This window comes from Candoia aspera, chromosome 1 (assembly GCF_035149785.1).
Source record: "Candoia aspera isolate rCanAsp1 chromosome 1, rCanAsp1.hap2, whole genome shotgun sequence".
NCBI lineage: Eukaryota > Metazoa > Chordata > Lepidosauria > Squamata > Boidae > Candoia > Candoia aspera.
Genome location: NC_086153.1, coordinates 18,574,966 through 18,588,582, shown reverse-complemented (window position 1 = coordinate 18,588,582; position 13,617 = coordinate 18,574,966). Strand labels below are relative to the sequence as shown.

At 44.3% G+C, this 13,617-nt stretch overlaps 2 protein-coding genes across 5 annotated transcripts in view; both read left to right on the top strand.

Moving 5' to 3' along the window:
- VKORC1L1 (vitamin K epoxide reductase complex subunit 1 like 1) overlaps positions 1–13,617 on the top strand; it is a 177,148-nt gene that overhangs the window by 134,727 nt on the left and 28,804 nt on the right. The gene's annotated exons all lie outside the window — the stretch shown is intronic.
- The window catches only part of TPST1 (tyrosylprotein sulfotransferase 1), a 34,957-nt gene that overhangs the window by 6,982 nt on the left and 14,358 nt on the right, over positions 1–13,617 (top strand). For 3 of the 4 annotated variants that reach the window (XR_010067598.1, XR_010067596.1, XM_063298481.1), the window contains exon 2: positions 5,718–6,663. Coding sequence is in view for 1 of the 4 variants with exons in the window: in XM_063298481.1 (XP_063154551.1) it covers positions 5,819–6,663 (845 nt within the window). In the remaining 3 variants the exon portion in view is untranslated. Of the gene's footprint in view, positions 1–5,713; positions 6,664–13,617 lie in introns of all 4 variants that reach the window. The other variant, XR_010067597.1, reaches the window with a different exon arrangement.

The window sequence follows — 13,617 nt, the reverse complement described above, 5'->3', positions numbered from 1 at the left end:
CAACCAGTGCCTACTGACATCTCAAAAGGAGCTGACAGCTCAAAACCAATCTACTCTGTGCTCCCCCTTCCCACCCACAATAAGCAAAAGCAATAAATAAACTGACCTGCTGGTTTAAAAGTCACATGCTTTTCCCAGGTTGTATTTCTTCAGCATCTGGTGTTTGATACAGATTGCGCCTGAACTGGTGTTTCTTGACTCTCGCAGCTAATCAGGACATAAAATGAGTCACGAAAGCTGTCCTGTTTCCTGCAGTAGCCAGCCAGATGCTTCCGTCAGCTGGCGTGCAGAAAGTGGACAGCAGCCTCTGGCCCTTAAGCATGCTGCTTCTGAACAGGGATGCTTTTTTTTTTAGCTGTAGTTGCTAATAGACATTTAATCAGCAGGGTTCAGATGCAAAGACCCTTCTTGGATGAGACCGAGATAGGTCCAGCAGCACCCTACACCCTGCAGTGTCCTCCCAGGCTCTTCCAAGAAATCTACAAGCAGCTATAAAGGCCACAACATTCAACTGTCGATCTCCTGACAGTTGATGGCCAGATACCCTGCCTCTGAGCATGGATGTTCTATTCTCAGCAAAGGATAAATGTCCCCCTCTTCGTGATTTTCTCCAGGGCCTTTTACAACAGCCATCTGTAAAACAGTGATCCAATACTCCTACCTTCCCCAGGTGAACATTCTCTAAATGATTGGTCCCGCTTCCATTCATGTGCGGTATCATGCTTGGCTTATTTTGTTTCTGATGACTGACCCATCTCTGATAACTATCTATTGTATCATAGACATTGTAGGTCCGCTTTCCATTAAATGTAATTTCCAAGTGAGGAACAAAAACATGCTAGTGGGGTGATCCAAGAAATGAGACAATTCCACTCAGTCTGGTGCCTTTAGTGGTTTAGCCCTTCATCTTCTAACAGGGCAGGCCTATGCATTTTGGAAAGCTCTGATGTTGGAGTTTCTCGTTCTCCTTTTTTTCAGCTGCAGGATGGAATTGAGGGTAATGAGAGCCTGATGTCCCTCTGAAGGCATTTTCCTCCTCTTTCCGCCCTCCCCCTTTTGCAAACATTAAGAGGACATTTATTTTGACAGCCTGAGGTAAAGACTTCTTTGAGTCAAGCTACAGTCCTGGTGATTTCATGGATGTGTCCAGCTCTAGAGCTGGTCTAAAGGAAAGCCTTTAGAGATTGATAGCATTTGGGTCCCTTCCTTGCAGTTGGTGATAGGTTGATCGATCGATTATGTGCCATCAAGTCATTTTTGACTCCTAGTGACCACATATATAGCTTTTCTCCATGATGATCTAGACCTAGCTTGTACTTTCAGGTCTTCCAATATTGCACCCATTGCTACTGTAACTGAGTCCATCCACCTTGCTGCTGGTTGTCCTCTTCTTCTCTTTCCTTCCACCTTTCCCAGCATCAGAGCTTTTTCCAGGCTCATAATGTGTCTGAAGTAAGATAATTTGAGCCTGGTTATTTGTGCCTTGAGTGGGAACTCTGGGTTCATTTGTTTAATGATCTGTTGGTTTGTTTTCTTGGCTGTCCAAGATATTCTCAACAGTCTTCTCCAACACCAAAGTTCAAAGGTGATGAGTGCGACTGTTTTTTCTTGGTATGTTGTTACATAGGAAGCTTTTATGCTTATTACTGATTGCTTGGTTTTTGTTTTTATTTCCTCCTCTGCATGGCTGGCTGGGGAATTCTGGGAGTTGCTCCACACATTTTAAAGTTGCCAAGGTTGAGAAACACTGGTTTAGAGCCTTGTTTGGGGTTGAGTGATATATACATTGCAGTAATAAATAAAATAAATATAATAGATACATACATCTTCTGCTGGTTTGAGGGCTAAGCAAACAGAACCACATCCTTTCTTGGAATGCTCCTAGCCCAACTCTTGCCGCACATCCATTTGGCCTCCCTGATGGTGGAGTTGTTGAGCTTCCCATGGAGGCAGCTTGAAATTCTGTTACCGGCTTTTCCCTTCTGTGGCTGGAGCCCTGACTCTGCTCTTCAGAGGGAAAATCTGACTGAATTTATGGTTTCCTGGACACCATCCCAAAACATTGGATAGTAACCTAAATGTAACTGGAGAAGGTTGCTTTTAAAAGGAAGATCAAAACACTAGCTTGTTAGTTTGTTTCTGGGAGCGATGTTCTTTGATACTGCTGTTGGTTTAAAGCCAGTTATTAATCCTGTGTTATAACTGGTCTTCTCAGAGACTTCTAAACTGCCTTAAAGGCAAAATGCATCCTCTAGGCCTCATTTCTAATTATCTGTAAGGAGAATGATCAAATGGGATTTGGGGACACATTTCGGTTCAGTAAGGTGGTAAAGCACAAGTAATAAACATATGTACATACCCTTTCTGCTAAAGCTTTCTGCAATAAGCAACACTGTACAGAGAACAGAAAAGGAACAAGACATAGGCGAAATAAATTAAAGGCCTGAGAAAAGAAAAAGAAATATAGATAATCCAGTTTAGACCCACACCATTCACTATAGTCCTCCACGCCTTTCTATCCTTGCAAAACCTCCTTATTTCCACATCCATCAGCCACATTGCCTTTTGTTCTTTAAACTTCTTGCCTCTCTCTTTTTGCCAGTTTCTCATTTCTCCCTAACCTCAACTTTCCTGGTCTTTCCCTTCCTCCTTTTCATATATTTCTTTTGCAATTCTATCCTAATTCATTCTCTCTCTGTGATGAACCACTTCAGCATACTTTTTCACACTCTTATATTCAGTGTACATTCATTCATCGCTCACTCATTTTTGACTGTCTCTTTGTTTTACACAACATACTTCTTGAGTAGCCCATTTTCATTACCTTCAATTTACTTTTTTTGTTTCTCCTGATGAAAAACCCTCACTTCCATATAAGAAGGTGTGCAAAAGCTCTTACATAGTATCATTTTTGTTTCTTTTGACAAATATTCATTTCTCACAACAGACCACATGCTGCCCTGCATTTCTGCACGTCTTAACTTTTCCCCATCTATTTCCCATCTTTAGTAAACATTTTGGGAAGATACACAAATTCATCCACTTGCTGCAGTTTTTTGCCATTTACTTGCAATCATTCCCTCCATTTCCTGTGGCAAATGCAGCGATTTTGATCTGGTACAATAACGTTCAGATCCATTCTCCTCATTGCATCATACTAATTAGATAGCATTAGCTGCAAATAATTCAGTTTCTCCAACGGAACAATATTATCGACAAACAAAAGGACATGTACATCCACAACGCCAATTAATGTATATCTCATTGCCACAATGATTTCTTATACATTTATCCAGAAATACTGTACATTAAACCATAAAGGGGCTATCACACATTCTTTTTTTTATTTTTATTAGTTAGTAATTGTTCAAGATATAATTAAGACACATAATGTAGAGTATAAGACTGACAGAATACAAATCTAAGAAAGAAACAGGAAAAGCTAAACCGGTGCAGGAGTAAGCAAAAAAGCATATCAGACCAGTGGTTTCTGACCTCCTCCAGCACAGGTATAAAAGTACCTAAAAGTTAATCTCTTACTATTAATTAAACATTTAGTAACATTGTATCTCTAAAATCAAACCATTCAATCATCAAAACCTAAAATCAAGACTTCATTCTTTTGGGTTACAAGCAAATAGTCCAAGAGCGGCTTCCAGTTGGAAACAAATCTAGTTACAGTCTTATCTTTCTCCCTTCTCGGTGTGGAATTATTTGCTAAGCATTCCATTCATTCTCATGCATGCTGAACTCCCAGGATACAAGTGATCTTATCACATTCAGCAACTAACCTTCAACTCCGTATTTGCACAAAACTTTCCATAATTCAAGCATATTCAGTTTATCATACAGTTTTGTTAAATAAAAAAAGTAAATAGATTTTTTTGCTCACGTTCATACATTTCTTAATGCTTAAAGAGGTCTGCACCCACTCTGCTTGGCATAAAGCTGCATGGTTTTTCCCCCACGTTGCACACTAATCATTCTTGTACCCTTGTGTCAGAAATCTGCCCAATACCTTCTCACATTTAACAAATGAATCTGTGTAGCTTTTGCATTCACCCTTACTACTGTTCACTTTGATAGAGCAACAATAACAGCTGCCTTCTAATCGCAAGCCACAGATGAAGTCTTCACACACACGTTAAACAAGTTGCACAGCAACTCTGTTAATAAACCACATCCATATTCTAACATTTCTCCTGCTACATCATTTATATCTACAGCCTTAGCAGTTTTGAACATTTCAGATGATTTCGTTTCATCAGTTTTTTTCTTGTACATTAAAATTTACAACATTTGTTTCAGTGCCACTTTGACATAGTACATCATACCACATTGGTCTTGAAAATATTCCTTGCTGTATTATCTCACTTCAGATTTGTCCCAAATCATTTTATCACTTTTATTTTTAATTGTTATCTCTGCTTAAAGTGTCTTGTTTAGCCCTTCTCACCCTCTTCTAACACAAATTTTATTTTCATCCAAATGACTCTGCATTTTCTCTGTTACTTCCATTTTCTCTACTTTTCTCTGTTGGTTGCTATTAGATCAGTGTTTTTCAAACTTGGCAACGTTAAGAAGCATGGACTTCAACTCCCAGAATCTCCCAGCCAGCTATTAAATATTTATCTCTACTCCCTATCATGGCTTTGATCAGTAAAAGCTTTCACATAATGCCTTAGAGTGAAGCAAAAGTAATAGAGTAGTTGCACATTTACAGCATTCCCTGCCAATACTAAAAACAGTACTGGTCAGTTTGGGCCAATGTGCAAACCAGCATACTGTTGCCTGTATCTCATCAACTCACAAATACATTAGTGTCCTGATACACACACAGGTTATGTGGATGTACTAAGCCATCTCCATATGTTCAGCTGTGGAGAACTTTAGGGTGGTATTCAGCAACATGCTAAACTTTGTCAATGTTAAGCTTGACTGTGTTTTGTTAACTCATTCTATTGTGTGAACCCATCTCATTTGTTTAATTTGTGGTTCTAACTACACTACTGCATACATTGAATTGGACCGTGTATTGGTCTAGGCTAGTATTCTCTGCTCTCACATTTCTTGATATCTGAATATAGAAACTTGTGGCTTTCTTGTACTGAGAAGAATAGATGGGGATTCTCATTTCCAGAATCCTTAGCCAGCATGGCCTAATTGTGGATGATGAGGATTGTGGCTCTGTGAACTTGTTGGGGTATAGGTTTCTAGACCTCCTTTTAAAGCACATACTGTGCCCTTGAGCTGTGACAATCTCTAATTGTCCAGGACTTCCTGACACTTATTTATTTGTTTAGTTCTTGTCTTTCTATTCTGACTTCTCCAACAAGCTCAAGACAGTATGTAAATGGTTCCCTCTACGTCCCCCTGCCTTCCATTTCATACTCACAACAACCCCATGAGGTAGGTAAATCTGAGAGTGTGTTGGATCCATTACATGGATGAGATGGGGGGGACTTGAATCTAGATCTTCCCAATTATAGCCCTGTGCTGTAACTACTGGATCCCACTAGTTCTTGATCAATGATGGTTGAAGGTGTTATCATTTTAATAGTTGGAATGTAACTATATATGTTGAAATTGAATAAAGTTCTTAATTAAAAAAAATAGCTGGAATGCTGCTTGAGAGGAGAGAAGCTGATTAATCACAGTGCCTCTGATTTATTTGTTTCTTTTGTTTGTTTTATTTATTTGTTCCTCTGCCCAGCAAGTCTTGATCTCTTGGGACCACATTCTCCATGGCATGAAACACAGGCAGTGACCAGGGCTGGCCAGCCACCTTTAACCGCATGAAGTGGCTTTTCCACAAAAGATGGTGGGGAAACTCAAGCAGAACCTCTTGCTGGCCTGTCTGGTGATTAGTTCGGTGACTGTCTTCTACTTGGGGCAACATGCTATGGAATGCCATCACCAAATAGAGGAGCGAAGCCAACTGACCCGAGTAGAGCCAGCCAAAGCAACCACAAGAACCAGCCAGGGCATGAAGGAAAATGCCACGCTGGCTTACAACAAAGACATGCCTTTAATATTTATTGGGGGAGTACCCCGGAGTGGCACCACCTTGATGCGGGCAATGCTGGATGCTCACCCAGACATCCGCTGCGGAGAAGAGACACGGGTGATCCCTCGGATTTTGGCCGTCAAGCAGATGTGGGCCCGGTCAAGCAAAGAGAAGATGCGGCTCAACGAGGCGGGCGTCACAGATGAGGTGTTGGACTCAGCCATGCAGGCCTTCCTCCTGGAGATTATTGTGAAGCACGGGGAGCCAGCTCCTTACCTGTGCAACAAGGACCCCTTTGCCCTCAAGTCCTTAAGCTACCTTGCCAGGATTTTCCCCAATGCCAAGTTTATTTTGATGGTCAGAGATGGCCGGGCCTCTGTTCATTCCATGATCTCCAGGAAGGTCACCATTGCTGGCTTTGATCTGAATAGCTATAGGGATTGCCTGACCAAGTGGAATCGTGCCATTGAGACCATGTATAACCAGTGCTTGGAGGCCGGCCTCGACCGTTGCATGATGATGTATTATGAACAGCTAGTCTTGCACCCCGAGCAGTGGCTCAGGACGCTCCTCAAGTTTCTCCGCATCCCATGGGATCCTGCAGTTTTGCACCATGAAGAGATGATTGGGAAAGCTGGGGGAGTCTCCCTGTCAAAGTGAGTCTGCTTCTTCCTGCAGGTTTTCTAGAAAGCACTGAGTTGGATATATTTTGTTCAGCTGTTTGTTTCCTCTAAAATACTTAAAAGGGGCTGGGATATTTTTCTGTAGCCAGGGGTTGCACATAACAATAACAATAAATACTGTTGTACATAACAATAACAAAAATGCATCCTGCAAAATTCAGAGAAACAGAAACATTTCTCTTCCTGGAGCGACCATTTCTTTTCAGAAATTACACTCCTTCTTACTTCTGAAATTAGGAAACATTTTCATGTAAAGATGCCAGGAGTTACCCTTGGGGCAGAAAGCCTCAAGGATAGGGGTGTGGGATGGAACATTTTTCCGTTGCTCCATTTTCCATTGTAGAAAACTGCCTCTTTCTAAAATGCCATTATTTTATAAAATAGCATGCTAATGAGGTAAAAGGGTACCCATTAGCCCAACCTTCTTCACAAGATTGTTTTGTGTGTGTGGGAAGGAAGGAATGTTTGAGCTCTTGAAGGAAAAAGGGATGTGGAGTTCCACACTGAAGTTAACAGGCTGCCCCAACACAATAGAATTTGGATAAACGGGTGTATGGGAACCAGCAAGTTATCTAACTTTCTCTAAGATGAGAATTGCATTCTTTACAGCTAGATTCAATATTCTTCCATCTGCACTTCCTCAAGGCAGGTATAGTAAAATCCCTAAAGCTGAGCGTATCTGCCAACGTGGTGAAAAGGAAGTTGAAACCATCTCACATATACTGTTACACTGTAAATTTTATAGGGACATTAGGTCAATCTACATTTTGCCCCTAATAGATAAATTCCCTAGGAATCCAGATTATTTTTACGTGAACCATCTTCTTCAGGATCTAAAACATCACGTGTGCAGTAGCCAAATTTTGTGTTGCTGCAATGAAAACAAGACAAAACCGGATAAAGAAGTAATTACCCTTGTTTTAAATATTACTTTTAAATTGAAATATCTTAATTAAAAATTGTTAGGATGGATGGATGGATGGATGGATGGATATATATATATATATATATATATAAATAAAATACTTATTAATGTTTTTGACTCACACTACCTGGGTAACAAATGTATTAACATAGTAATAGAGGAATGAATGCTGTGTTATTATGTGATCTACTTTATTAGTATATTATTGTATTTATTTGTTTTCCCTTGTTTTTTTCCTTTTAAATTTTGCTGGTCATTAACCAAATAAATATTATTGATTGAGCTCTTGAAGGAAAGGAATAGTAGTTGTTGTTGGTATAACTTGTTCTTAGCTTAACCCATGAGAAAAATTCCTACTGCTGCTGAAAGTGGAAGCTGAATGGAAGAATAAAACAAGGCTAGCAATTCATACAGAGATGCAGCAGGCAGTTTCCTCTAAGCTCATAGGACTTTTCATCATTTCAGTACATGCATTCCTTATGGCCAACAGGTTGGGCACGATCAGCGGCTTCAACACTATAAACCAGTATTTCTCAGCCTTGGCATCTTGTGGATGTGTGGACTTCAGCTCCCAGAATTCCCCAGCCAGCCTTGCTGTCTGGGGGAATTCTGGGAGTTGAAGTCCACACATCTTCAAGATGCCAAGGTTGAGGAACACTGCTATAAACTATTTATTGTTAGTAAGAATGTTGCCTTGTGATAAACCTGCAGGATCAATTTTCACCAGTGAGATCAAGACTAAAGGACAAGCAAGCCTTCTTTTACTTTGAGATTTTCATCATCAGTCCTAAAACAACAGGAAATGCTGGTGTTCTGCAGAAAGAGGGAGAGCGCTTTGATTTGCTTGCAGTTATTTGTCTTAAGCAGTATAAATACGCAGGGGACTAGAGCAAAAGAAAACAGGAGAGACATCCTGATACTTAAGTACCAACACAGAAGGTCTCAAATATTATTTCTCCTCTTCAAAACGCTTTGTTTTAAAAGGAGATAGGGGAGTATTTTTTAAGAATTACATCAACCTTTCTACTAGAATACAACAGTAGCTATGTCGATCGCATGGAAAACCAAATCCTTCCTGTTAGACAAACTGAAATACAAAATCACTTCAAGTTTGAAACTTGAAAACTTGCAGGGATTTTGTAAAGCTTGAGTTAGTCTAATAGATTCTAGCTTTGTGTTTTTTCTACCTAATGAGAACTCAGCAGCTCGCAGTAAAAACAAAACATAAAACAATTAAAAATCATTTAACTCCCCCCCTAAATTCATTACAATTTAACCCAAAACTTTGGACCAAACAGGAGTATCTTGATTGCTGTCTTAGAGATGGAAAGAGTTGGCCCCAATGGTGAAAATTGATCCTGATGGTTTACTGCTGGCTTAGATGTTAACAGTGAATACTGTTCATGGCATTGAAGCCACTGATCAGTCCCAACTTACATGCTACAATGTGGTATTGGGTGACAAGAAAATAACTGCTGGCCATAAGGAATGCATACTGAAATGGCAATGGAAATGCCCGCTGCATCTCAGTATGAGCCACTGCCCTTCCTTTTTGAAAGCAGCTTCCATCATGGCAAGGACAGGCAAAATTTTTGTGACCCAATCCTGCGTAATATTTGAGGGGAAGCTGAGGGCAACAGTATGATGGAATCATATCTCAAAGGTGTGTTAGATTGGGTTATTAGGAGTTTGGGACAAGTTCCTATGGATTTTTAGTTTTTAGATGTTTGAAGACTTACACTAAGGCAGTGTTTTTGAACCTTGGCATCTTGAAGATGTGTAGACATCCACTCCCAGAATTCCCTAGCCAGCCTTGCTGGCTGGGGAATTCTGGGAGCTGAAGTCCACACATCTTCAAGTTGCCAAGGTTGAGAAACACTGCACTAAGGTTTTCATATTTTTTGCATAATGGCAGGAAATTGGGTCATCAGGTTCAAGCAGTCATGGTTTCAGGGAGAGCTAAGGCTGCAGAAAGAGTCTACAGGGGTGGCCTGCAGCTCTAGGCCCACAGAGTTCTCATTCATGCATCTTCGCATTGAGTCCCATTGGATCAATCAATAGTTGTTATGCAGGAAAATTTCCTATTGTGTCTCTGTGTAATTGGTTATTCTGTGTTGATCGAGTTCTGGGTGGGGGTAATTCTTCAGTACTTCTGCCATCAGCTCTGATTGGATAATTCAATTATTCATGATCTGGAAAGGCATCAGAATTTCCAGGTCTTGGAGGATCTCCCTGTTGGGTGTCTGCACGAGTGACTGTTCTAAGCCATTCTCCTTTTAGCTAAAGTTCTCACTGTGGGTGTACATGCCTCCACACGTGTGTCTGTAACAAATAGTCCTCCTCTTTCTCCTCCCCTTTTCCCTAAAATTAGGCCTCCCTGGACATGACAAGAAGTTCCCCCCTCTTTTTAGATTAAAAGGGGAAGTTTGATAAACTCCCAATTAATCAACCGATTTAAAGCTTGCAGTTTGGACCATTGAAAAGAATGCTTAGCAAATCAGCCTGATGGAAATTATTTGTACCCTGGCTGTGCCATGGGTGTGTGCGTGCACGTGGGGGGTAAGGAGAAATATTTCATAAACTTAGCAGTCCAGTTTGTTTGTCTTCTCATTCCATTGGACTTAATCCCTCCCCTAATGAAGCAATAGTTACTCGGGGTAGTATTCAGGTTGTACAAGCCTTACTCAGAGTAGTTTTTAACCTTTACATTGGATCCCTGCCACCCAGCTTCTGTTTATTACGGTTTGAGTGACAAGGCCAGTCCTGTAGCAGTTTTTGTTTCATTCCTGCCCCCCGCCCCAAAAAAACTCCTGGGTTGATGCCGATGTGAGAAGAGGCTGCCCTAACTGGCAGTAATTCAAGGCAGCACAAGATGCACTGTGGCTGAAAAGCAGCGCCAGCGTGGCTCTTGGCGGACAAGCTGGGCGCATGGAGCTTTGCCATAACTAGCGCTGTAGCTCTGGCATTTGCCCTCTTCTTAATGAAAAACAGCTGGAGCCGGTGGAGAGAATGTCATTTTTTAAGGGAGAAGCCGAACTGGATTTTTTCCTTTACTATTGTCAGCAGAGTCACAGACAGGAGCAATTTGGGGAGGAGTTTACAGTGTGGGTTTTTTGTGGGGTGAGAGGGAATGTTATTTGCTGTCCTGTGTTTCAAGCTGAGAGAGTTTCTTGAAGGAAGAGGAAGAAGCTTAATACTGAGTCCTGCTTTTGACCTGCCTGGCTCAAAAACACTGACAGGGATTGGCAGCAGACTTTTTAGATTTCAGATTTTTTCCAGCCCTACCTGAAGATGCTTGATGGCCCTTTCTTCCCGACTGGTAGCTGAGAATCTGAATTGCAGCTATTTCAGCTATTTTAAGAACAGGTGTGGATCTGAAGCTGGGAAGGTGCTTCGCTGTACCTGTTGGCGCTTCCTTCCAGATGCTGTGTCTTTTCCTGGGCTTGCGTGGTCTTTTTTAAGGAGCTGCCAAATCTGAAGCACTTTTCCTGCTTTGGATCCAAATACCACATACACCTCTGCTTCTATAGTTAGCATGCCAGATCCTATCAGGAACTCTCAAGCCAAAAGCCTCTTCCCACAATTACTGCGGGAGCTGGTATTCAGAAATAAGACTGCCTCTAAACATGGAGGTTTAGGTAGTTCCTCATGGCTGCTGGCCACAGGTACGTCTCTCTCTTCTCTCACTGTGAATATGCCTGATTGTCCATTAAAATCATCAAAGTGGTCCATTGAAATCTTTTGGTGGTAAGTTCCAGAGTGTAGGTAAATGCTGAGAAGAGTTTTCTTCCATCTGTCCCAAACATATGACAATCTGTTTTGTTAGGTATTCCTGATTCTTGATATATGAATGCAGATTCAATCAGGCAGTTAGTGATGGTTCTGACCAAGGTTAATACTAACCAAAGTTTACAGTTGTCATGAGTGCCGTTGAGCTAAAGTCATCAGCGCAATGGCACTCATGACAATGACAAGGAAATAAGTGAAGGGGCACAAGTTAAGTAGCCATCAACCCACAACGACTAACGGCTAACAAACAATAGCTAAACGAATCACGGAGCCACCCAAGCCATCAGCGGCAATACAACGGGGATCGCCCAGCTGAAAGCAATCAGCAGAAGAATGGAAACCTGAGGATGGGCGATCCCGGAAACCCTCAACCAATGGCAGGGCAACGCATGGGACAAAGGGGGGTGACGTGACCGAGAGCGAGGGGGCGCTGACCGGCGCGGGGTATTTAAACCCCGCACCGGCGCGCTCCTGTCACTCTCAGCTTTTTTCTACCAACGTTGTACCTAACCTGAAATAAACCAGAACCTGCTTTGCAAACCAGCGTCTGAACGTTATTCAGAGGTAGGCAGCGCATGACATAAAGCTGAGAGTCATAAACTCAGCCTCGCCGAGCCCCACCGGATGACAACGAGCCGCGGGAGGAGTAGACGGCGAGAAGACCAGCAAGATGAGGCCGGAACGGCGCGGGCAAGGAGGGCGAGCCGCGCGGCAAGAGACAGAGGAGGACCGACCGAGGCCAGAGGCACCGCGGACTCCCGGAGCCATGGACGCCCACCCCACCCGACCCGAGCCTCAGCTCCAACCCCAAGGGGAGATGGCGACGGAGGCAACCCGACCGCGGGAGGGAGCAGCACGACTTCCGAAACCAGCGGAGGACCCCGCGCCCCACATCGCACCCCAGCAACGGGCGTGGAGCGACAGCCCCACGGTGCTCAACACGGAGGAGGACGACGGAGACACCCATCAGACGGAGGAGGAAGCGGACCCGCGGCGGAGGGACGATGAACCCCACCGGCAACCCACCCCCGAGGACGCGCCAACGGAACCGGCCCCAGCGGCGGCGCGGGCTGTGGACGAGGAGGCACGAGCTGAACTCGCGGCCATGCGGGCTCAGCTGACGGAACTCCGGACCATGCTCCAGGCGCTTATGCCCCCCACGCCACCCAACGACGTCCCCGCACAAGCCCACACCCCGAGCGAAGCACCGAACCCACACGGGCCAGCGGAGAGCCAGCAGACGGCACAGGCGGCCGACACCACACCCCGGGAAGCGAGAGGCGGGGCCGCACAAAACGCCCGGGCCCCAAAGGACTTCCCCATCTTCTTCGATGGGACCCCCTCAAAACTCTCGTTTTTCATTACCAACGCTAGGGAGTTCATGGGGAGGCACGGACACTCCTATGACTCCGAGGCCGACAAGATCGCCGCCGTGGCGATCAAACTCCAAGACAGGGCGGCGGACTGGTACGTCCAACTGTACGAGTCCAGCTCCCCCGCCCTCGCCACCTTCCCTGCTTTCATCAAAGAGATGAAAAACTACTTCGAAGACCCCCTAGCTAAAGTACGGGCGAAAAGCGCACTCCAGAGACTTAAACAGGGCACACGCACGGTCCCTGACTACGCCCTGGAGTTCAAAGCCCTCGCGGGAAAGGTCTGCGACTGGTCTGAGACCACCCTGCTGGAAATCTTCAAAAGGGGGCTCAACCGCGACGTTCTCCAATGGGCCCTCTACCGCGACGACCCAGAAACGTTACACGGGTGGATCCACCTCGCGGGGAGAGCCGAACACGCGCACCGCACCTTCCTTATGACAACCACGGAAGACACAAACTATGTCGGGAAAAAGGTACCCGCACCACACGGGGGGATGGCCGGCCCCATATACCCAAAAAAGAGGTTCAACCGGGAGCCATGCGGGAGGTGTGGCAAATTAGGGCACAAGACGGCGGATTGCTTCGCCAACCGACCGCCGACCAGCGCGCCCAAGCCCGCCCCGAAAATTAGCCCCAAACCACCCAACCCGGGGCCGCCCCCTCACCGCCGAATGACCGTGGCCACAGCGACACCGGAAGAGGGCTGGGACGCGTACGGGGGGGAAGAGGACAATACCGACCCCGATCAGCCGGCGGGAAATGCTCCCCGCCTGCTCTGAGACGCGTGGCGAGGCAGGCGGTGGGACAGCAACGCGGACCACCTCAACGAAACGACAA